The following is a 23124-nucleotide window of genomic DNA, read 5'->3' as shown; positions in this document are numbered from 1 at the left end:
TATCATAATTGTAGTTCAATCATATTTCTATATGCTACTATTAATTTATAATAAAATTTAATTTTATTATTTAATTTATATAATATTAATAGTATTTAATTTTATCCAGTTCATTATTGTTCAACTTATTAAACTTGTATATTTTAAATATAGTTGTATCTAACGTTATATTTTTTAGATTAATGTTATACTTCAATACTTTTTTTATTTTTTTTTGTCAAGACCAAATAATAAATATACTTTTTTTTAGCGGTTATCGAAGACAACAATATTTGATCTTCAACGAGTTGCCGCATTAGTTTCTGCTTCTAGGTTTGTAGAAAATATAAAAAATATTAGGCACCGAAAACTTGGGTGTTTGTCCGTTATGTTAAAAACTTAGTAAAAGCGTTTATTTTGTTAGCGATATCATTAAATGATAGACTATAAAGAATACTATAAAGAAGACTGTAAAAAAGACGCAAGTTAAACCGCAAATAAACTATTGTTTCATAAACAATGAAATTCACTTTGACATTTTGTTGTTGACGCATGCAGTAATGTTTAGATTAATTTAACAGACAGATAATTTGAATAAAAATGGGATACTAAGCCCCGCGACACAATTAGGCTTAATTTATAACCGGATGTTTGTTAACCGTTTTTAAAATTAGATGATCTTTAATTTATTAATTAAAATACGTATGTACATATTAATAATTTTTTTTCCCTCAGGACACAATGTATACATTGTGACCTGAGGGAAAAAAAATAATAAAAAGCTAAATATATTAAAAGTGATTTAAATAGTTAAAAAAAATTAAAACTACGCTTTAAGGTCCTTAAAATTAAATTTCAAGACCCCACGTTAACCATTTAAGTCACGTAAACTTGGTTTATTTAAAACTAGTTTTTTTATATGTATAAAATCATTTTTATTAGAATAAGTGAAACTAAATACTGTATCATTTATAATCGTTTGTTTTATTTGCAATTAAATAAAAAATGCTTTACTATATTCGATGTATAATTTATACCACTCTCATGGTAAAAATATTTTTGTGTGGAGGCAGTAGATTTATTTTCAAAATAAAGCTGCATATATTCTTCTTTTTCTTCTTCTTTTTTATATACAATCATTATATTCTAAATTATTAACAAGTATTTATCGTGTTAATAACCAAAACTATTTTCTCCATAAGTACCATATAATATATTATATTAGCCAACTAAAATATTAGTTGCTCGTGCGCATTGTCGTTAAAGATATAGCTTCCAACGACAATTAATTGTCGTTGCTAATAGCAACCCACGATATCATACAATGATATAATGATAATAAATGGATAAGAGGAGATACCATTTCCTCTGATTCATCGGATTATTTTTCGCAGAAAAACCAAAGTAAATCTTGTTGTAATTTACAGAAACATCAAGACAAATCTTATTGTTTTCTTAAAACAATGTGTGTGCGTGTGTGTGTGCGTGCGTGCGTGAGTGTGTGTGTGTATGTGTGTGTGTATATATATATAATCAAATATATCAATAAAAATTTACAAATGCTCATCGTAAAGTAATAGAATTTGGTTAGGTGTCACTCATATAGTTACAAACTAGTCAATGGAGTGACACCTAAAAAATATAAAAATATAAATACGAGAAAAAAAAAAGGAAAGATTGTTAAACAAATAACAATGATATGTGTAATAATTATAGTCATAATACAAAATAGTAACAACAATTATAAAGTATCAATAATATTAAGAATAATTATAATACAATATAAATTGTATGCACATATACATAATAATTAAATATAATAATAACATAAAATGTAGCAATAATAACACAATAATAAATAAATATAATATAGATAAATAATAAATAATGCAAAAATAAAACCACTCGTTCGTTAAAGAAATTATATATCAAAGACAACTTCAGTACAGAGACAAATATATATATATATACATATACATATATATAAATATATATATATATATATATACATATATATATATATATATATATATATATATATATATATATATATATATATATATATCAGGGTTGCTAAGGGCGCCAATCAGGGTTGCTGTCCCGCCTGGGACAGCAACCCTGATTGGCGCCCTTATTTATCAAAATTTTTGCTAAATTATAGATAAAGAACTTTTTTTTTTTAGGTACTTTTTTCATTTGGCGCTACTAGGATATCTGCCGTCCGGGACAAACACACACACACACTGGCGTTATAACAGAGAGCGATAACCTCCTCCCCCCCCCCTCCTTAAAAAAATTATTTTGGAAATTTTCTGTTTTTTTTTATTCTGGCTGCCTTTGCCCCCTTAATTTCTGTTATATGTATATATATATATATATATATATATATATATATATATATATATATATATATATATATATATATATATATATATATATATATACAGATATATATATATATATATATATATATATATATATATATATATATATATATATATATATATATATATATATATGAACTTTTTTTGCATTCTTATACCATTAATTGAGTTCTGACTAAATTTAGCACAAACAATCTAAAGGACTATTGGATCAAGACAATTTACAAATCGGACATCTTTGATCACCATCTTGAAATTAATTTTTTGTTTATTTCTGCTAATCTTAATGAGTTAGGGTTACGACAAATGAGCAGAGTATGGATTGTATTAAAATTTTAATATTATTGTTATCTAAATAGAGTTTTTAACACCGAAAAAACAGTACGATGTTAGTGTTTGATAAATTAAATTTTTGTTGTTGTTTTAGAACATCGTTTCAGATTGAATGTCAATTCAAATTTTTTTTGTACGATTTTTAGTTTGTATTTACTCTGTTTTTATGTTATTTATTGCACAAATTAAGATTTTCAAGGTCGCGTGGTTGTCTATGCGTGTTTTCAACAGCGCAATTAATAACTACGTGGCATATTGCGCTCGTATCTGTCTAATTTACGAAGTACCATTTAAAGCCACTTTATAAGTAAGGAAGAAGTCATGAATTTTTGAATTTTATCACAAGTTTCTAATTATTTAATGGTGCACAACTAATGAATAGGTGAATTGCCGATGAACAGTTGTATTTATTCATAAAGCATTGCTTTGCTTATGTATTGTATTGTTATAAATAAACATCTGTCATTAGGTTGGAGTTACGTTACGATTACCTCTGTTAGCATTAAACATCCAATACGAATGCTAAAGCAAAATATGGATGGCTCAAAAGTTAAATAAATGAAAAAGATTTTAATTAATAAAGTATGGTCAAAAATATATTAGGAGTTTAAAAAATACTTATCTGGAAATTAAAAACGTTTATGGAATATTATAAGCAATCAGAGGCAATTCTACAAATAAAAGAAGGGGGGGGGGGGGAGAATGCACTCGTAAAATCGCCTCTGATAGCAATGCATGATGTTTTTCATGAATGTCATAAATTTTATTTTCTAGCAGAAAACAGATTGTGTAGGTGGTAGTCAAATCAAATGTTCAGCAAAAAAACATTTTTTGAAGATCCTACCCGTATAAAGAGATTAAATTAAGTCAATTTTTCTAGGACAAATTCAAAATAATTTACTTAATAAATAAGTTGACTCATAAAGTTGACAAATCGTTACCTTCAAAAATTAAGCCTTAACCACTAAAAAAAAAAATTATTATGGTAAGAATATCTTACAAAATTTAGTAATTTTTTAATGAAATATAGCAAATTTAGAAAAGTTATTCGTAATTTAGTCATTCGAATATTATTTGATAAATTTCAGCACAAAATAAAAAGTTATTCGTCAAATGGAGAGATTTGAATGAAGATGAATAATAATTGATTATATCAATTTAAGAAATTTTTTTTTTTTACACGTATTAAAAAAGTTCGGAGGTCTTTTTTTGTATTAAAAACTATTTTAACCTTTTAAAGTGTTGCTCTAGAATGAACACTAGCTAGTCACTGAAACTATTTAAATATACTTGAACAAAAGTACATTTTAATTCAACATTTTATTGGTTTATTTTCTTAATTCCGTTGTTATCAAATAACTACTTACATAATATAACACCTCACGGACTTGTTAAAGCATGTTTTCTTTCGCAAACATTTATATTTGTTTTTTGTAAATTGAATGGATGAAGAAAACAAACAAGTAAAAAATAATATTTCGTCTATATACAAATACTGAGAGTAAAAAACCGACCATAATTTAAACATGTATCGTGACGCAACCTCGCAATGTCTATTGTTAATATGTTTGTTTAAACAATTACTTCACACGAACCGATATCAGTCCAAGGAGTCTGAGTCTAGTAGTGCATCCTCTATTTCGACTGAAATGAAAAAAATTGAAGAGACACAATAAGTTCTTTAAATAAACGAATTTAAATACACAAAAAGTAGAAAAGAAAAAAAAAAGAATTAGAATGCTGTAAATTGGCAGCAATCAAAAAATTTATAGCAATCAATAGTAGTGTAACCGTAAAAGCTGTATATCACACTTTATTAGTGTCCAGTTCAGTTTGTTATGCTAACACTTTATTAGTGTCCAGTTCAGTTTGTTATGCTAACGCTTTATTAGTGTCCAGTTCAGTTTGTTATGCTAACATTTTGTTTATCAATATTTTATTTCTATTTTGCTCCATTTTAATGATTTATAATTACTATGAAATAAATTCCAGACTTATAAAATAACTTTTTTTTTTTGAACTTATATTTAATGGAAACAAAAGCGTCATTCATATTTGCACACATAGGGTATGGGATAAAACAATTATTGATTCAACGCTATGGCATTTTTTTATAACTAGGGTGGAGTGAGGTGGGATTATGTCAACTTAAAATATTCCATCCCAGATAAAAATATTTGACAATTTATCAGACATAATTTTTGAACACAGTTAAATTTTCTAAAACCTTTCTAGATATTTAAGGGTGTTTTGTTACCAGACCTTAATCACTTGTATTTCATGCTGAACATATTTTTCACGTCAGAATATTCTAAAATTTAAAACCAAACGCAAATAAACTATTTATCTTGAATGTAAAAAATCGTAGAACTGGTACTGCTTCATGGGCCCTTCAAGTAAAAGTCTACAAAAAAGATTTACATAAAAAGTTTGGAATCAAGATTGACGGAACAAAATCCTATTACATCTTAGTTATATATTTAATATATTCAAATTAATTAATCTTCAAAATTTTTACATTTTACGTTTAAGTTTAGAATCAACACGGAAGCAGCAGAATCTTGGAAATATTCTTCCTATATATTTACTATATTTAAATGGGTTTATTGTTCAGTAAGGATTGACAGGTACGTATTTATAAAACCTATTTTATTGTTAATATACCTGCAGCAAAGGTTCTTCCGCTTCTTTTCCTTCTTCTTCGTGTAAATTAGATTTCTTTTTTACATTTGGTGTAAATGAGTACCTATAAAAGCATACAATATAGTTTATTATTTCGGATGCAACCTCGTTAACTTGATAATGTTAAAAACATTGCGAACAAATCTAATTCTAATCACCTTTTGTAAAAAACAAACACAGCCCAAACTGTCCCTGACAAAGCTGCCCCAAACGCACACATGACCACCACCAGGTAAGCAGTTACGTAAACTAGGTAAAAAACGCAACAAAAAATTTAAAAATATTTTTTTTAATTTATAACCTAGATCTGTAATACAAAATAAGTTCTGTCTTTACCTCTTCTATTTGTTTCGTTACGAATAATCAACGCTAATTGAGTGCCTTGATCAATTGGAGACGTTCCATTTTCAACTCCACATTTTTCTTGATCAAAGCACGTTACACCATAACACGTGTCATTTTTCATGTATGCAATGTTGCACCTTTTCATACTGCAACACAAAGCCATACAATCTCCCATTGTTGGAACCTTACCGAGAAATGTATAATTTTTTTGGCTGATAGTTCTTTTTAAAGAATGGTCCTGTATAACATCACTATGAAAGATATCATTCTTACGGCAAGCAGGTTGTGTGTCTGATGGAATAGTTAGCTTCTGAACTGGTTCTACAAAATTGGATGAAAATATATATTTATAATAGTGCATAATTAATGGATAAAATAGTACCTTAGTTAACTAAGTTAGCATAAAGACAAATTTTTTTTCTGAAGATAGAATTTTTTTTTATATTTATTATCAATCTGCAAAACTAAGGAAATATTATTAAACAAATTGTAAAACTCTAAAACAATTAACGAATCAAAACACGTTTCTGCAAAGACTTCGCTTAAGCAAAAGGTTTTAAATATGGAATTATATCAAATGAGTAATTTTAAATTTATATTTTGCAGACTTTGACAATAAAGACGTACCTCCTGAAATGAATGGTATTAGAACAAAGCAAACACAAAACTTTAAAGAGCTCTCCATATTGGTTGTAGAGGTCGCATAAGTCGGCGATACATAAAATGAGCTAGCAAACATAACGATACCAGCATCTTGTGCTTTCATGCCCAAGATGAAAGCGTTTATGCCTCAGTAAGTCTGGTTTCGTTAAAACATTCCAAGTATAATTATTGAATGACCGAGTCCATCTAAAATCAATAGGAAAAATTTTTTATTTTAAATAAATATATTCACTTTAGTTCTTATAAAATAAATACTTTTTTTACAAATACGTTTTATTGGACAACGTCATTTCAAACTGATAAATCAATTATTTATTGATTAATTTTTTTTATTGGTATAAAGATTTGAATTAAACTTATAAATATACTTCAATCATCGTGAATATGAAAAATTTATTTTTAATCAATGTATTCTGTAGTTATTTTTATAAAACGCGTCAGAGAGGTATTTAAATGAGACTTGAATTGTTTAGTTTTCAATTGTATTATTTTATAATACTAGTAATTTTTAACAGTTTCACAGTGTTTATTAAATCTTAGATCAGTAAACCAGGAATTCTTATGGTTTTAAGTGCAATGTCGATTTGATAGAAAATGAAATGTATATGTGACATATGCATGTTATTGGGTTAAATTGTATAAACATTTATAAACCTCTATATAAATATAAACCTTTAGTATTGTAGTAACATTCAAGAGCAATTATTGTAGCATTTACTTTCTAGTACTCTTATGATTAAATAACGTAAATAAAACATTTTACTTACAAATAAAGTGTTATTATGATTAGGGCTGGTGTGAGTAGGTGTCAAGTGGGAGGTGGATGCCGTTAAGTTATTTTCCAACTAAATAAAACATATAAAAAAAGGTCCTCCAATTCCCCGTTTTGCCGACTAGAGAGACATATCCCAAGTTCCCAAGTCCCATTTTATTGACTGTATCTAAAAAAAGATTCAAATTTGCCAACTGAAACAACAAAAAAGTCCTAACTCGTATTGAAATTGGATTTCTTAGTATTGTAATAAAAATCACTTAAAAATTGACAATAAATATTAAAAGAAATGATTTTTAGAATTGTTTATGACACAATGAAGTACTATTCTATATTTTTAGACCCCCCCCCCCCCCCCATACAAATGCTGTATCAAGTTACCCCATACTTGCTAATAGAAAATGGTCTCTTTATTTTTAGTATCAATTTGTTTTTCAATAGTTTAATTTAATGGCGTAAAAAGCTTATGGATTGTAGTTTGCAAAATAATATTACTTACCAATAGATACATTGAATAACATACCTTAAAACTTAGTAACTTTAAAAATTAATAAATTACTTTGTCATCAAAAAAATACAAAATTCGACTCCTCCAGGCCTCATGATATCAAATGATAATTTTTTTTGTTGTTAAAACATAGCTCTAGTAGTAACTGTCTCACCATACAAAAGTAGTTGTCATAACTCTTATGATGCCTCTAAAACTACAATGTTTGATGCTGCCCCATGTATCATGGTGCCCTTCTCTCCCATACACAACAATTTAGCAAACGGCAATAAAACAATAATAAAAAGTATAATGTTGAAACTCCAAAATTATGTTAAGTTTTCTATGAAGTGACTTATGATTTTAAATTATGCTAAACTTTCCATGAATTGGCTTATGATTTTAAATTATGCTAAATTTTCCATGAATTGGCTCATCTAAATCAAGTAACTTTACCCTTAATAGGCCGGGTGAATAAAAAAAAGCAATTGCTTTTTTTTTATTCACCCGGCCTATTCTGTCAAAAATTATATTAAAGTTATTCTCGTTTAGTATGTGAAGGAATTCCTTCTCTGTTTTATCATAACAAAAAATCAGTTTTACCTAGTTTTATAAAACAAATAAAACAGTTTCTATATATCAAAAATGATAAGCAGGCATTATAATACATTTAAAACATTTAAAAATAAAATATATTAAGAAGCTCCCTGAGTTTTCCTTATTCTCCTTTAACGGGTGACAACTAAAAAACGAGACTGGATTTAAAGACACATATCTCTTTAAAGGAATAAGATTTTAAAAATAGGAAAACTGTTTTAGAAGGTATTTTTATTCTAGTTTTTAAATATTTATGTGTTTTTATTTTTTTTTATAGAAAAATGAATAAAAAGATAAATTCAAAACAAGAAGAGACTAGAAAACGTGTGTTTAAATTTATTTAAACTACAAAAATACTGGTAAAAAGTTCACTTACGACCACTTTAAAGTTAAGAATATACCTAAAAGTACTATCTACAAGATAATTAAACGTGCTAAAAGTGAATCTGGGTACCAAAGAGTTCAAGGAAGTGGAGTAAAAGCTAAAAAAATGACCAGGACAAACATTGAAAGGCTCAAACTCATGTTTGACCATAAAGGCGAGGTTTCTCAACGACAGGCAGCTAAAAAGCTCAACTGTACTCAGCAACACATTAGTAAAATATTAAAAACAATGAACAAATATTAAATCAGAAAAAAAAATGACGATTCCAAAACGCTCTGACCAGCAAAAAGCAGCAGCTTGAACTAAGTGCTGTCGATTGTGTCAGAAATTCAAAAGTCGTAAACCAATCATTGACGATGAGTCTTATTTCACGTTAAATCACTCCAGTATCAATGGAAATGATATATTTTATACTAGTGATGTAAAATCTACTCCATCTACAGTTAAATACCAAACAAAATAAAAGTTTCAAAAGAAATTACTTCTATGGATTGCTTTTTCTGAAAATGGAATTTCTCAACCTTATTTTGTACCAAGTGGACTGGCTGTAAATCAAAAAATCTATTTAAACAAATGTATTAAGAACCCAGTGGGCACAGGACCTAAATAAGACGTCTTTTGAACGTTCAAAAGACGTCCAAAACGTTCAATAGACGTTTAAAAGACGTCTTTTTTACGTCCTGTGCCCACCGGGAAGAGACTTATTCCATTCATCAATAAGTATCATTCAGATGGTGCATATGTATTCTGGACAGATTTAGTATCATCTCACTATGCAAAAACAGTAATCAAGTACCTAAACAAGGAAAACGTGCATTATGTTGAGAAAGCGGATAACCCTGCAAACTTGCCAGAATGTCTTCCTATCGAAAATTTTTGGAGTAATCTGAAAAGCCTTGTCTACAAGAATAATTGGCATGCAGAAAATCTTAAAAAATTACGTTCTAGAATTAAGTATTGCCTTAATAAAATTTTAACATTCGGAGCCTAGCTCAGTCTATACCAGGCCTAGTTGATAAAGTTAGATGAAATGGCTTAATTGAGAACAACTGATTATATATTCAAAAACTAGAATAAAAATACTTTCTAGAACATTTTTCCTTTTTGTTTTATCTTAATTCTTTAAAGAGATATGTGTCTTTAAATCCAGTCTCATTTTTTAGTTGTCACCCGTTATTTGCTTAAATTTTTTCGGAATTCATCTATATTGTATTAAACTGAAAGCAAAGTGTTAAACAAAAGGTTTTTATTACATAATGTCTTATGACCTTCACAGTTTTCTTGAGTTGAGGATCTACTTCCATAAGTCTGGCTGTTGTTCTAAATGTATTTTTACTGTTCCTGACCCTAGTTGTTATGTATAACGATTTGAAAGGCTGATTTTATACAGTTTTACATATTTCATTTTCAAGTTTTACTGTGTTATATTTATTGGCATACTCAACAAGAGGTTTATTGGACAATAACTACAAAAGACAATTCTAATAGGAGTAAGGTTTTAAGGTACAACTAGCATATTCACGTTTTTTATAGCGAGGTGCTTGGTTTTTATATACAAGGCATGACGCATTACTGGATAAGCTCCATTTAATGTTATCAACAAATATCTTTGATCTAAACTTATTTATAAGTCACCATTGCCAAAAATTCATGATAACAAAGTAAATGATAGCTTTTCTTTTTTATGCATTTTTACAGCATTCAAAAATCAAGTATGACTACCCTAGAAAGCAAGATAGTAACATAGCAACAAGAAAGTAACAACAAATAGTATCAAATTCAAGAAGAAAATAATTTCAGTCTACAGTTGAGCTGATATTACATGTAAGGGTGGATCTAGGGTTTGTCTAGTACGTCTGTAGACGTACCCAAAAAAAAAAAAAAAAAAGATAATATTTTAATATTACGTATAAAAATACTTTTTTACTCAGCCTTCAAGTAAATTAGATTTAAGTTTTATTATCGGTTATATAAATACTAATAAAAAAAATTGCTTTTTGTTTAGAGCCGTTTTTAAAAATTATATAAAAATATATTTCTTAACTGGAGGTTAAAGTAATAATAAATAATATTTAATTAGAAGAATTAATGGACGTCATCATTATTATTTTATTAAACGATAAAAAACGCTTTTAAATTTTTATTTGTTTTGTTAAAAAAAGTTATTAGTTTTTTTACTATTATTAGTTTTGAATTTTTAAGTATTTGATTTTATTTATAAAAAAAGACTGTCGGACGTCCCTCAACACATACTCCCTGAAATATATAAGGTTTATTGATGATATCTAAATCGTCGCTTAATGTTAGATGTTAAAAGTGTTAGTCACATAATCACAAAGTTAAATACATCGTGCTACGAAATGACGAAACATTCTACAGTTCAAAAACAAAAAATCTCTTTGAAAGGTATATTGCTGAAGCATATAATTTCTTGTTAAGATACGAGTCTAGTTGACTCTTGTAAAGTATTTAGTTTTCTTAAAAAACAAGTGTTTGTAACATTTCCGTGTTAAAGCTGGTGATAAAATTTTTCAAGATCAACTTATCATAAAAAAAAATGCTTCTTACATATCTAAGACACCATATCATCATAATAAAGTGTTTTAGAGAAGTTATTACTGACACAATAATAAAAAAAAAATTAAATTTTAAACATTGTTTTATTTTTGCTGATAAAACCTCTAACAGTTAATATAAAGAACAACTATTTTCAATTATATGGTTTGTTGATTCAAAGTTCAATATGAGAATTTATCAGTTTTTTAGATTGCACATATCGACTGTATAGAGCACAAACGTAGTATGTCCACATTTTTATGAAATCGATGTTTTACTATATTCTTATTGGCAGTAACATAAGCTTGTAGAGGACATTTGTAATATGTCCACAAGTGATATCCATCATTAGATATAACACAAAACACAAGTGTAATATCTTGATTTTAGAAAAATCAACTGAGCACAAATGTAGTATTGGACATACAACATTTGTTCCCTGACAACTATTTATTGTTTTGCATAAATGTACTTTCACTTTTATTTTGTAGCTATTTCTTTTTTATATCATTGAAGGAATTAGAATTACTTTAATGATCTAAAAAAAAAACTCTTTGCTTGCAAAGTAAATAAACCAGTATACTCAATCTTTTTCGTAATAAGACAAAATGAGTTATTACTGCAAATAATTACAACTTTGCATAAATTTATAATAATATCTCATATGAAAATACTTCTTTGAATTAATCCTTAGTTGAAAGAAAATCAAAAAAATATATGTGTTTGGTCATCAAAATATGACCTAATTTTATTATTATTTGGTTTGTTTCGTTTTTGGACTATTTGGTTTGTTTCGTTTTTGCCGGACATATTACAAAACAAGATGGCCACCAAAAAAAGCATTAAATTTTTTCGCAATGCTCAAGAAGCATTAAAGCTCCTTGATGAAGAGGATGATTTTGAAGAAGGTATGTTGAAGAATATTATTATATTAAATTGAATAATAATTATCACAATATTAAATTATATGCCCTACAACATATTCTAGCCGTTCTAGTTCCCTAGACCTAGTCTAGTGAGGAGGCTAGATAGTACTTTAGTAGAGTCAGAGTAGACTAGAGGAGTAGAGTCTAGTTCTATTATTACAATTATAACTGTTCACTAACAGTAGTAGTACACGTACTAGATCTAGTAGGCTTAGTAGTAAGTAGACTACTACTTATTGATAGTGTACTGGCACATCATAGACTAGTAGTACCAAACTGCAATAATCATACTCATACTTGACTCATAGGCGTCATACTCATAGCCTCTATATGATTGATTATTATCAGGCCATGATTGAAAATAAAAGTATTAAAAGGCAGGTGCTGAATTAGGCCCTTAGTCTAAAGTTTACATAGCATGTACTTTAGCCACTTTGGACTTGGAGGCATTATTTAACTAAATCTAGAATGTCTATATAATAATAATAATAATAATAATAATCTAAATGTTAAACTGTAAAATATAAATTACATCTTTAGAAAGTAAAACCAACTAACCATTTTTATAGATAATTATATTATTATTCCTTTTTGACAATTTTATATTATGATTTTATTATTTAAATATTTAGCCAAAATTATTAACTGTCACATTATTGTTTGTGTTTTAGGTAGTTCTGATCAACTCATCCAAACAGTTAGTTCAGATCAATTCAATGAAACATTTACTTTGGATCAACTCATTGATAGGCCTACTGTTAGCTCTGATCAACTTGTCCGAACAGTTAGCTCAGACTCTGATCAACTAGTTGAAACGGTTAGTTCGGATCAACTTGTCCAAGTGTTTTTAAAGGTTAATGCGACTAATAGTTTATATGATTTAACAACAGGCTTATCTTATGTTGTTGCCAGTAGCTCTGATTAAATCCTCCATGTGGCTAGCTTGGATAATCAAGTAGAAAAACAAATTAAAGTGCCTTCGACTAGTACAAATCAACATATAATCGCTAGTTCCAATGAACTCAACTTGCCTAATTCTGATACTGATACGGATGGCTATGAGTCGGACAATAATGATCATCAAATTGGGAATACTTTTAATTTCTCTTCACCAATCTTTGACCCACATGTGCATGTTCCTGATCTTGAAAAAGACAAACAAGGGAGAAAAAGAAAAAGAGAACCTGAAAAATGGATACGGAGTATTAGACAAAAGGCACGCAATAATGATTTGTTGTATGTTACCAGAAAAGGCAAAAAAGTTCCTGCTAAAAATCCCAAACCAGTTGATTGTAACAAATGCAGATTTACATGCAACTCTGTAATATCTGAGGAAGATCGAGTCAACAATTGCCAGGAATATTATAGTCTTCAAGATTTTAATGTTAAAAAACAGTTTTTGTGCAGCCTTGTTAATGAAGAGCCTATCAATCGACAGCGTTCCAGGTGTGCAGCGCCAGATCCTAAGAAAAAGAAAACAAAAAGTCGTGCATATTATTTATTCTCAAATGATGGTTTAAAGAAAAGAGTTTGTCAGAATTTTTTCTGCAAAACCTTTTCATTTTCTTTTATATGTGTTGATTCGGCACTAGCGGGAAAAGGTGATTCTGGGGCATTTGTGGGAACTGATAAAAGAAAAGGAGGACCAGCACACAACAAAATTTCGGAGGACATTGTTAAACACGTCCACAATCATGTAAACACTTTTCCAAAAGTTCTCCCACATTATTGTAGAAAAAATTCTAACAAACAGTACTTGTCACCTGACCTGAACATAAAACAAATGTACAGACTTTACAGAGATGACTACTGCGTGTGCCTGAACTTACCACCGGTAAAAGAGCACAAATATAGACAGATCTTTACCAATGATTTCAATCTCAGATGTTTCAAGCCAAAAAATGATCAGTGCTCTGTTTGCAATGCTTACAGTGATGCAGATGAAGCAAGGAAGTTGACATTGAAAGTTGCATGGGATCAACATAAACAAAGAGAAAAGGATTCAATGGAAGAAAAATACATTGATAAACAACGTGCTCATGATGACAAGTCTTTTCTTGTAGTTACCTTTGACCTGGAAGCTGTTTTGGTGACACCGCATGCGGGGGATGCTCAGATATACTACAAAAGAAAGCTGGCTGTGTACAATTTTACATTGTTTGAGACAGCATCACATCAAGGGTACTGATACTTGTGGGATGAAACCGAAAGTGGAAGAGGCGCCAATGAAATAGGATCTGCTCGTCTAGATTATTTAGGGAATCTTCCTTCTACTGTGAAATAAGTTACTACATTTTCAGATACCTGTAGCCGTCAAAACAGGAATCTCTATGTTGCATTAGCAATGCTGTATGCTGTCCAGAACTTAAAAAATATTGAAATTATTGACTTGAAGTTTATGGAATCAGGTCATAGTTCTCTGGAGGCAGACTCCATGCATGCGACTATTGAGATAGCATTCCGGTACAAAAAAGTCTACACAACCCGAGAGTGGGAGCTCATAATTGGTTTTGCTAGAAAGCAGAATCCACTCTTTATTGTCAAAAGAAGATACCATAATGATGTACATCATCTCAAAGCCTTATCAAGATTCGTCAAAAATCGATCAAAAAATACTCTTAATGAAGCAGTGCAGTGGATGAAAATAAAATGGATGCGATTTGAAAAGAGTCGCCCATACATTATTTAATACAAATACTCCATAAAAAGTTATTTATGGGACTTAATACTCTAATAGCACGCGGTCGACCAACTTTGCTTGCAAATCTGTCATTGGCGCCTGCCTACAATCGCCGCCTGTCAATCTCGGTGCCAAAAAAGAATGACCTGATGTCACTTATAGAATCAGGCATCATCCCTCAGGAACATGCACCCTTCTACCATGATCTGCCAAGCAATGCAAAATGCAGAGACCGCCTTCTACAACCAGATGCCACTGAAGAGACTGATGATGACGTTTAAAAGTTAAAACTAAATTATTTTGTTTAATTAGGGTTAGGGTTACAGTAATCATGAAGTATTGTGCTAAAGTATTCATACATTTTAATGTTATCTGTTCTATGATTATTTCATGATAAATTCAAGATTATCAAATTTATTTCATTTAATTCAATTATATATTTTTTTATTATTTATAATCAGTATTCCTAATTTTCACTGTTCTAAGGATTAAATTACATTGATCAACAATTGTGTTCGAATTATTTATATTGCACAAATGTAATAAGACTTTTCTTTACTTTTTTATAGAGCACAAATATTGCATGTCCATTTTTGTTCATCCTCTTAACAAATTTCAACATTTAAAGTCATTTGGAATCAACAACACCACTTAAGATGTTCACTATCCTACATTAGATACATGATAGTATGTAATCATTGATAAAATGCCCCCACATAATACTTTGCCATATTTTACAAATGGTTATGAAAATTGAAATCCGTTTTTCTCCATATTTTGGTTTTTGGACATACTACGTTTGTGCTCTATACAGTCGATATGGTGTTACAAGTTCAGGATGCTTTTATGTTTTGTTAAAAAATAAAGTTTTTTAAATTTGATATGTAAACAAAAAACAAAGTACAATAAAAGTCAGCTTTTTTGTCACTAGTAAAAAAAACGACTATTTCGCAGTAATGTATGCTTATAAAACATTATTTGGCATAAAGCAAGTATTGAATTTCTAAGTTAGGTTCAGATATATCGCTATTTGTGACACCAATAACACCAATTTGGTGTTATAATTCTTTATATTAAAATGCTAAGTTGAATATTGGCAAATGCTTTTGTTGTTTGAATTGATTTTTTTCAGATTTCATGTACTTGTTAGCAAGATTTTATAAAATGAAGATTTTGAAATTAATTTTTTTTAACAAAATGTGGCAATAAGATTGCGTGTCTGAATATCACTTTATATGATTTGAAATTGCTAATTATAATATAAAAATATTTTATTTTAACATGTGTTATTATAGCACATGTCATGTGCTTGCTATTGAAGTCGACTACGCATATTAGCAGTTGATTCCCGTATTCTGGATGTTTTGTAAATCTTTTGTTGCTGCATTCTTGCATTGGTTTATATATATACTAAAAACAACTACCTGAGCGTTTTTCAACCTTCTGTTCTGTTATTTAAAATCGTATATTAATACAAAGTTATAATTCCCATGACAATTATAAAACTACAATAGTCATTAAAATAATAATCATAAATGAATGCGTGACTTTCGTCACGTTTATCTACGTGACTTTTACCACGTATATGTAATAATTTTAATTCACCAACTTTAATAGAACATGCCCTCTTGGTGAATTAACTCATAAGTCTAATCGTTGTGGGGCGTTTATTATTCGTCCGGAGCGCGTTACCTTTTGTTCGTTGCATTCTTGAGAATCATTTCGAACTTGAACGGCATCTTCGTTATATGTTCCTTTACCGTTTCCAACTTCATCTTTTGGTATATCAAGACCATCGTTAAATGCAGTGGCGTTGCGTGCAAAAATTCCAGGGAGGGAGAGGGGAGGGAGGTAAAGAGACCTCATTTTTCCCAACTGCTTAAAATAGATTTCCCAACTGTTTTTTTATTTCAAGAAATCAATTTCTGTCCTATTTTAAAACTAATAATAATTATAATACACTGCACTCACACACAATAATTGTCAATTATCAGCATAGAATTTGCTCGTGCAGTCTAGTGGAGTCGTGTATGTGACTCTATCCCAGTGAAAAATAAAACCGTGTCCCACATGGGTTCCGCGTGGGTTCCGTGTGGGATTGATGGGATTTACGTGGGACGGATTTTCCTATGTGGTATCCGTATGGAAATTTGTCACCTTAAACCCATGTGGGTAATCCCACGTGGGTTACATGTGGGAACCATATGGTATTTACACACATGGGAAATCCCACGTGGGTTTCCTGTGGGATTTGCATGGGAATTAATTTGAAAGCTGGAAACTAAAAAAAAAACTCTTAAAAAAAAACTTAAAAAAAAAATTTTTAAATCAACATTGCATTGCGTTACGTTTACATTGTGCGAAAATATTTTATATTAATATAGAGAATGACAAGCAAGTATGTAAGTACCACGAATCATGTTTATCTTTCTTTATAGAAATAAGATTAAGATTTGTGCAAATAGACGTATTATTAGGATAATATAATAGTTATTTGAATATAGATCTTGAGTAAATTATTTGCAAACAATTAACTGATGCAAGTTGGAATGTTGTCAAAAACCAATCTTGCATGCATGGGACACTGCAGTGTCCCACAAAGAAATGGAGGTTTGAAAGTCAAAGAAATTCCCAATTTTCTTTATTAAAAAAAGAAAAAAATAGGATGGAGATGGGTTTCTGTGACTTTTTTTATGCTCCAAAATTTTTAACTTTAGATATAATAAGGTCCTTAAGACTTAAGGGACTTACGAACTACATTGAGGAACAAAAACAGGATAATTACAGAAACTTTTCAATTTAATCTGGAGTACCACAGTGTAATTAGGAATAAAGTCTCTGGGTCCAGTATTCAAAGTAATATGATCTAAAGTAATATATAAATTAAATAAAATGCTTTAAAATGCATGCAGTTATACATATAACTCCTGATAGTTAACTATATATATAACTAGTTATACATGAAATTTATTATATAAACTTATTTTTTAAGGTTATGCTTGAGCAAATTAGTACCAATTAAGTTCAAGTTCTTATTTATTCATTGTTTTTGTTAATTTTATATTTATTTGTTCAAATTTATCAGTTAGTACTATTTTTTACTACAGTAAGAATGTTTATCATTGTTGAACGTGATTTTATTAGTAACTTAATTTTATTTTCAACATATTTTGACAACACCCTTTATATTTTAAATGATGACAGTTTTATTTTTCTATTAATGTTCAATTTATTTCGTTTCAATAACTCAGATTGAATCTTAACTGAATTATTGTAAGCTTTGTACGAGGTTTGTTGTATATCAAATGGTGTTGTAAATAAAGTAAAAATAATATATATATATATATATATATATATATATATATATATATATATATATATATATATATATATATATATATATATATATATATATATAACATTAAAACAATAAAACTGATACAAAATTTCACTTTAAAACGAATACCATTAACATTGTGATGATAATAGCATTAGGAAACTAGTTTCTGTAAATATCCTGTTTTTGTTCCTCAATGTACTTCGTAAGTCCCTTAAGTTTTATGAACCTTATTATATATAAAGTTAAAAGTTTTGGAGCCTAAAAAAAGTTACAGAAACCTCCCTATCTCCCCCCTATTTTAATTTTTTTATTTAATAAAGAAAATTTGACTTTTAAACCAGCATTTCTTTGTGGGACACTGCAGTGTCCCATGCATGCATGCTTGGTTTTCGACAACATTTGAACTTGCATCAGTCAATTGTTTGCAGATAGTATACTCAAGACCTATATTCAAATATCATATGAACATGTTAGAAAGTGTTCATATGATATTTGAATATCACAAATTTAATAATATTGTTGTGATATGTTATATAAATAATACCATAATAGATTATGATATGAAAATAAGGCAGGATATGAAGGCAATGATCAAAGAATAAATTTACTTATAGAAATTTAGATGTTTGTTTATTAGTTTCAAAATATTGTATTATGTGTGACCATGGCCTTTTATAATAACAGGCCTTGACATCACGCAACAAAGTTGTTAAACTGAAGGCCTATTCCTAATACTGTGTTTATATTTTCATCTTTTAACATTAGACAAAAGTTTGTGTTTGCGCTTTTTTAATAAATCTTTAAAATTTAATTGGTTTATAAATTAGATAGCGCAACTTAAAGACGATAACATTGTAAGGTTCACAGCTTTACATTGTAAGGTAATAATATTGTCAAACTAACAATAAGTTTTTTTAATAATTAAAATGCCTTTAAAATGCTGTGTATCTCTTTGCAAGTCTTCAACTACAACAAAAATATCAATACTCAACTACAACAAAAATATTAATTTATAAATTCCCGAAGAATCTAGAGGAGAGAAAAAGATGTAGTGAAGCTATCCCAAGAACTGGTTTTATTGTTACAGACTATACAGCAGTATGTCAACTTCATTGGCCAAATGAAGCACCTTTTGAAAGCAAATATGGGAAGCAACAACCTTTAAACCCACCATCTGTTTTTAAAAATAATCCGCCTAGTTGTTTAGCCACACCAACAAGTAAAGTTAGAAAAACTGTAACTTCAAGCGGTTTTCGAAGCATTTTACTAGATGAGTTAAATGATTTTCTAAAAGAGGATGAACTTATATTTGACAATATTCAATCTTTGTTAAGTGATAATAACAATGTTATTGCTTTCCAGCTTAATAAAAAAAGTTTACACATTCAATCAAAAATGTACAAACTTGGTGTTCCATTATTTATTTTAGTAATTTTCAATGATTATTCATTTGTAGCTAACAATAATGGCACAACTTGTAATATTTCATCTTTAGCTGTAAACAAATTAAAGCTAATAAAAACAAAATCAGCTTTATTTGAAGCAGTTAGATTTTTAAAAAATAAAGAAAGTTCGCTTCAGTCAAATATTCTCTTCGAACACCTTAATGCTATGAGAAAAGTTAATTTTGGGGAAGTTTTATATACTTCAGATATTATATGTAGAGCATATGAGTATTTTGCTATGCGACGAAGTTTATATGATTGTTTGTGTATTGACTACAAGTTGCCAAGTATAAGGACTTTAACACGATTGACTTCAAAAATAAGCTCAATGGAGGACCTAAGTTTTATAAATAGTATTTTTATGAATTTAAATCCATTGAAAAGAACTTCCATACTACTAATTGATGAGGTCTATGTCAAAGCTTCATTACTTTACCAAAGAGGTGCTTTGTTTGGTCAAGCAGTAAACTACCCTGAAAAGTTAGCTAAAACAATTTTATCATTTATGATTAAATGTCTTTTTGGAGGTCCAGAATTTATATGTAGAGCTCAACCTGTTGCAAATCTTTTCCCTAAATTTTAGTTTGCTCAATGTCAACAAATTGTTGATACGATAAATAATATTGAAAATAGTAAGACACTGGTAATAATTACTGATGGTAACCGTGTAAATCAAAGATTTTTCGGAATGTTTGGTTAACAACATCAGGTATATATTTATTGTATGATTAAGTGCATCCCTTAAAATCTATACGAAACAATTGGTTGACAGAAAAGACTGACAAACTTCAATTTATGAACAATAAAGAACTGGCTTTGGCTAAGTGGAGTGATTTAGAAACTTTATATAAAACTGAGTGCAATAGTCTTTTTAAACTCTCTAAACTTAAAGCTAAATCAGTTTATCCAAAACCAATAGATAGACAATATGTATAGTTTTTGTTTGTCTGTTTTTTGCGAAGAAACAGTACCTGCACTAAGAACGCATCCAGAGATTGAAAATAAAGCATTTGAAGGTACTGCTGTATTTATTAAAAAAATATTTTTTTTTCCGAATGTTGTTAATGTCAAAGCACCTGGTACTGGCATTCGGTTTAGAAATGAATTATGCGGAGAAATCCACTCAGTTGGTGATCAACAGTTACAACTGCTACGAGATATTGCTGAATTGTCAAATTTTATGAAACCTACAGGCAATAGCCTGTATGTTTCATAAATAAAAATTTATGATGATTCTACCAATTATTATTATAAATATGAAAGTTATCTGTATAGCCTAAACAGAGGCAGACTTGAAATTCCTTCTGATACTCTTGTTTAATGGTCAATATTTTGCTTTTTTTTCAAGGTGCTACTGACCCTTTATGCAGAACATTTTGTGTTACTCAGTTTAAGTTCATTGCTGCTAAATATAAATTTAAAATCACAAAAAAACAATGCAGAGTATATTCTGATATTCTTCTAAAGAATTACTCACTAATTACCACTTGCAAAATACTAAAGCTATCATAATTTATGTGAAAATTAGTTTTGTAATTAATTATGCTATTTACTTGTTATGTTTTTTATTTTCTCATTAGCCTATATGTCTCTCAATATGTTTGGATTTGTAAATATTTACCCTGTTGAGATATATTGATAAAACTTTTTGCTTGAATCTACTTTTGTTGGTGTTTTTTATTGTTGGTGATTTTTATTGTTACCGTTTTTAACAAAAAAAAATTAAAAATACAGTTATCTTTCTAATATATAGATATATACTTTGTTATGGTTCTGCTTGTTATTGATACTATTTAATATTACATAAATATTCTTAATGAAATTTGAAGTACGAAAAATATGATTATCTTTTAACAATTTTTTGGTTTTCTTTTTATATTTCCGTCTTTACTAGAGATTATTATTAGAAAACATAGACTGCCATTACACCCTACCTAATATAAAAATATATCAATATAAGTAAAAGTGAAAGTTTAATCGGCCTTCAGTTTTTACGGCATTTTGCGCAATGTCAAGGCCTGTTATTATAGAAGGCCGTGTGTGTGACGAAAAAGTAAAGATACTTTTGCATCCAGTGGCTATTGCACCCAACGTCTACATCATTGAAAAAGTAGGTTTTTACATTTTTGTTTTCGTTTTTTTGTTTAATTACTTATCCTAATTGATCACTTTTTTTTAGGATTCTCCTCATGGGTTCAAGCTCCTTACGCATAATATGTGTTCAATTACCCATAATACGTTAGTCATTTTAAGTAATAAATTAGGAAATAATTATTTGTGAAATATTGTAGTCATTAATGACATAAACCTGGCTAATAATTAAAATTGCTCGACTAATAAGGTTCCTTATTAAAATTGCTCTCTCTCTCTCTCTCCCCCTCTCTCTCCTCTCTCTCCTCTCTCTCCTCTCTCTCTCTCTCTCTCTCTCTCTCTCTCTCTCTCTCTCTCTCTCTCTCTCTCTCTATATATATATATATATATATATATATATATATATATATATATATATATTTGTATTTTTTTTTTAGAAAATGTTTGAAGAAAGTTAGAAGATACTAAAAACCTTGGTATTATGCAATTCGAAGTGATTTAATTAATTCAGTCGACAAAAAACGGCGTGTAAATCGCAAAAGAAAAAATAATATTTTTAATATTCATTTTGGATGTATTGATTAATAGCATTTATTTTAAAATAAATTCATTTTGCAACACGTTTTTTAATTTTATAAAATTTCGTTATAATAGTTTAAGGTAAATCCCACATAGGTTATAGGTGGAAAATATCACATGTAAAAGATCAAAAATGCTACACATTTTGAATACCAAATGGGATAAAGTAGCAAATACCAGATTAAGTTAAGCCTCTCTGAAAGCTTCGATGATTAATTTTAAATTACTATTTAAGTAATTTTTAAATTAAAAGAATTTTAAAAACTATTATAGAAGCATTCGGACTTTCATTTGTCTAGTATTGACTACTTTAATACCATTTGGATTAAAATATGTGGCATTTAAGATCTATAACATGTAGTATTTTCCACCTATATCCCATGTAGGATTTACCACATAAAACCCATGTGGGATTTGCCATATGAAACCCACATGGGACAAAATAATAATCCCCATATGGGTTACATATGGTAAAAACCCACGCGTATCCCATATGGGATTTACCATATGGAATCCATGTGGGATTTACCATATGAAACCCACATGGGACAAAATAATAATCCCCACATGGGTTACATATGGAAAAAATCCACGCGTAACCCATGTGCGCTTTTTCACTGGGATATGGACGAAGGACTCTATCTTCAATCTAGGCTTTAGCGTAAAATTGCGGCGAGTGATAAGATTCACTACTGCAACAAAGTTACCTTGGTGAGGAATAAGGTACAGTCAGACTCCCTAAACGCCAGCTGTTGACTTCCTAAATTCTTGCATGTATCGATAAGAATTTCGACAGTTTTTCTATTCTACATCTCTATTTTTTTGCTCTTCTATCAGGGCAAGTCTTTGGATTTATCAATAAGGTAATCTACATATGTAT

The 23124-nt window shown here is 29.0% G+C and overlaps 1 protein-coding gene and 1 long non-coding RNA gene across 3 annotated transcripts; one reads left to right on the top strand and one right to left on the bottom strand.

The window, feature by feature from the left end:
- Positions 1-4081: 4081 nt before the first annotated feature.
- Positions 4082-6511, bottom strand: LOC100202149 (uncharacterized). 2 transcript variants are annotated; one of them, XM_065788545.1, is made up of 5 exons: positions 6351-6511; positions 5715-6044; positions 5537-5627; positions 5361-5442; positions 4082-4340 (listed from the first exon to the last, which is right to left on the bottom strand). In XM_065788545.1, the coding sequence occupies exons 1-5, from the start codon at positions 6487-6489 to the stop codon at positions 4332-4334; spliced, it is 651 nt and encodes a 216-aa protein (XP_065644617.1). In that variant the 5' UTR covers positions 6490-6511; the 3' UTR covers positions 4082-4331. The 2 variants fall into 2 exon arrangements, with proteins under 2 accessions (XP_065644617.1, XP_065644616.1); XM_065788544.1 differs by having other exon boundaries at positions 4082-4331.
- A 10369-nt stretch (positions 6512-16880) lies between these two features.
- LOC136075423 (uncharacterized) lies at positions 16881-22285 on the top strand. Its single transcript, XR_010635931.1, has 3 exons — positions 16881-17191; positions 21754-21812; positions 22103-22285. It is a non-coding gene; the product is annotated as an uncharacterized LOC136075423 (long non-coding RNA).
- The last annotated feature ends 839 nt before the right edge of the window (positions 22286-23124 follow it).

This window comes from Hydra vulgaris, chromosome 01 (assembly GCF_038396675.1).
Source record: "Hydra vulgaris chromosome 01, alternate assembly HydraT2T_AEP".
Taxonomy (NCBI): Eukaryota; Metazoa; Cnidaria; class Hydrozoa; order Anthoathecata; family Hydridae; genus Hydra; species Hydra vulgaris.
The sequence above is the reverse complement of the archived record's forward strand: the minus strand, read 5'-3'. Positions and strand labels throughout refer to the sequence as shown.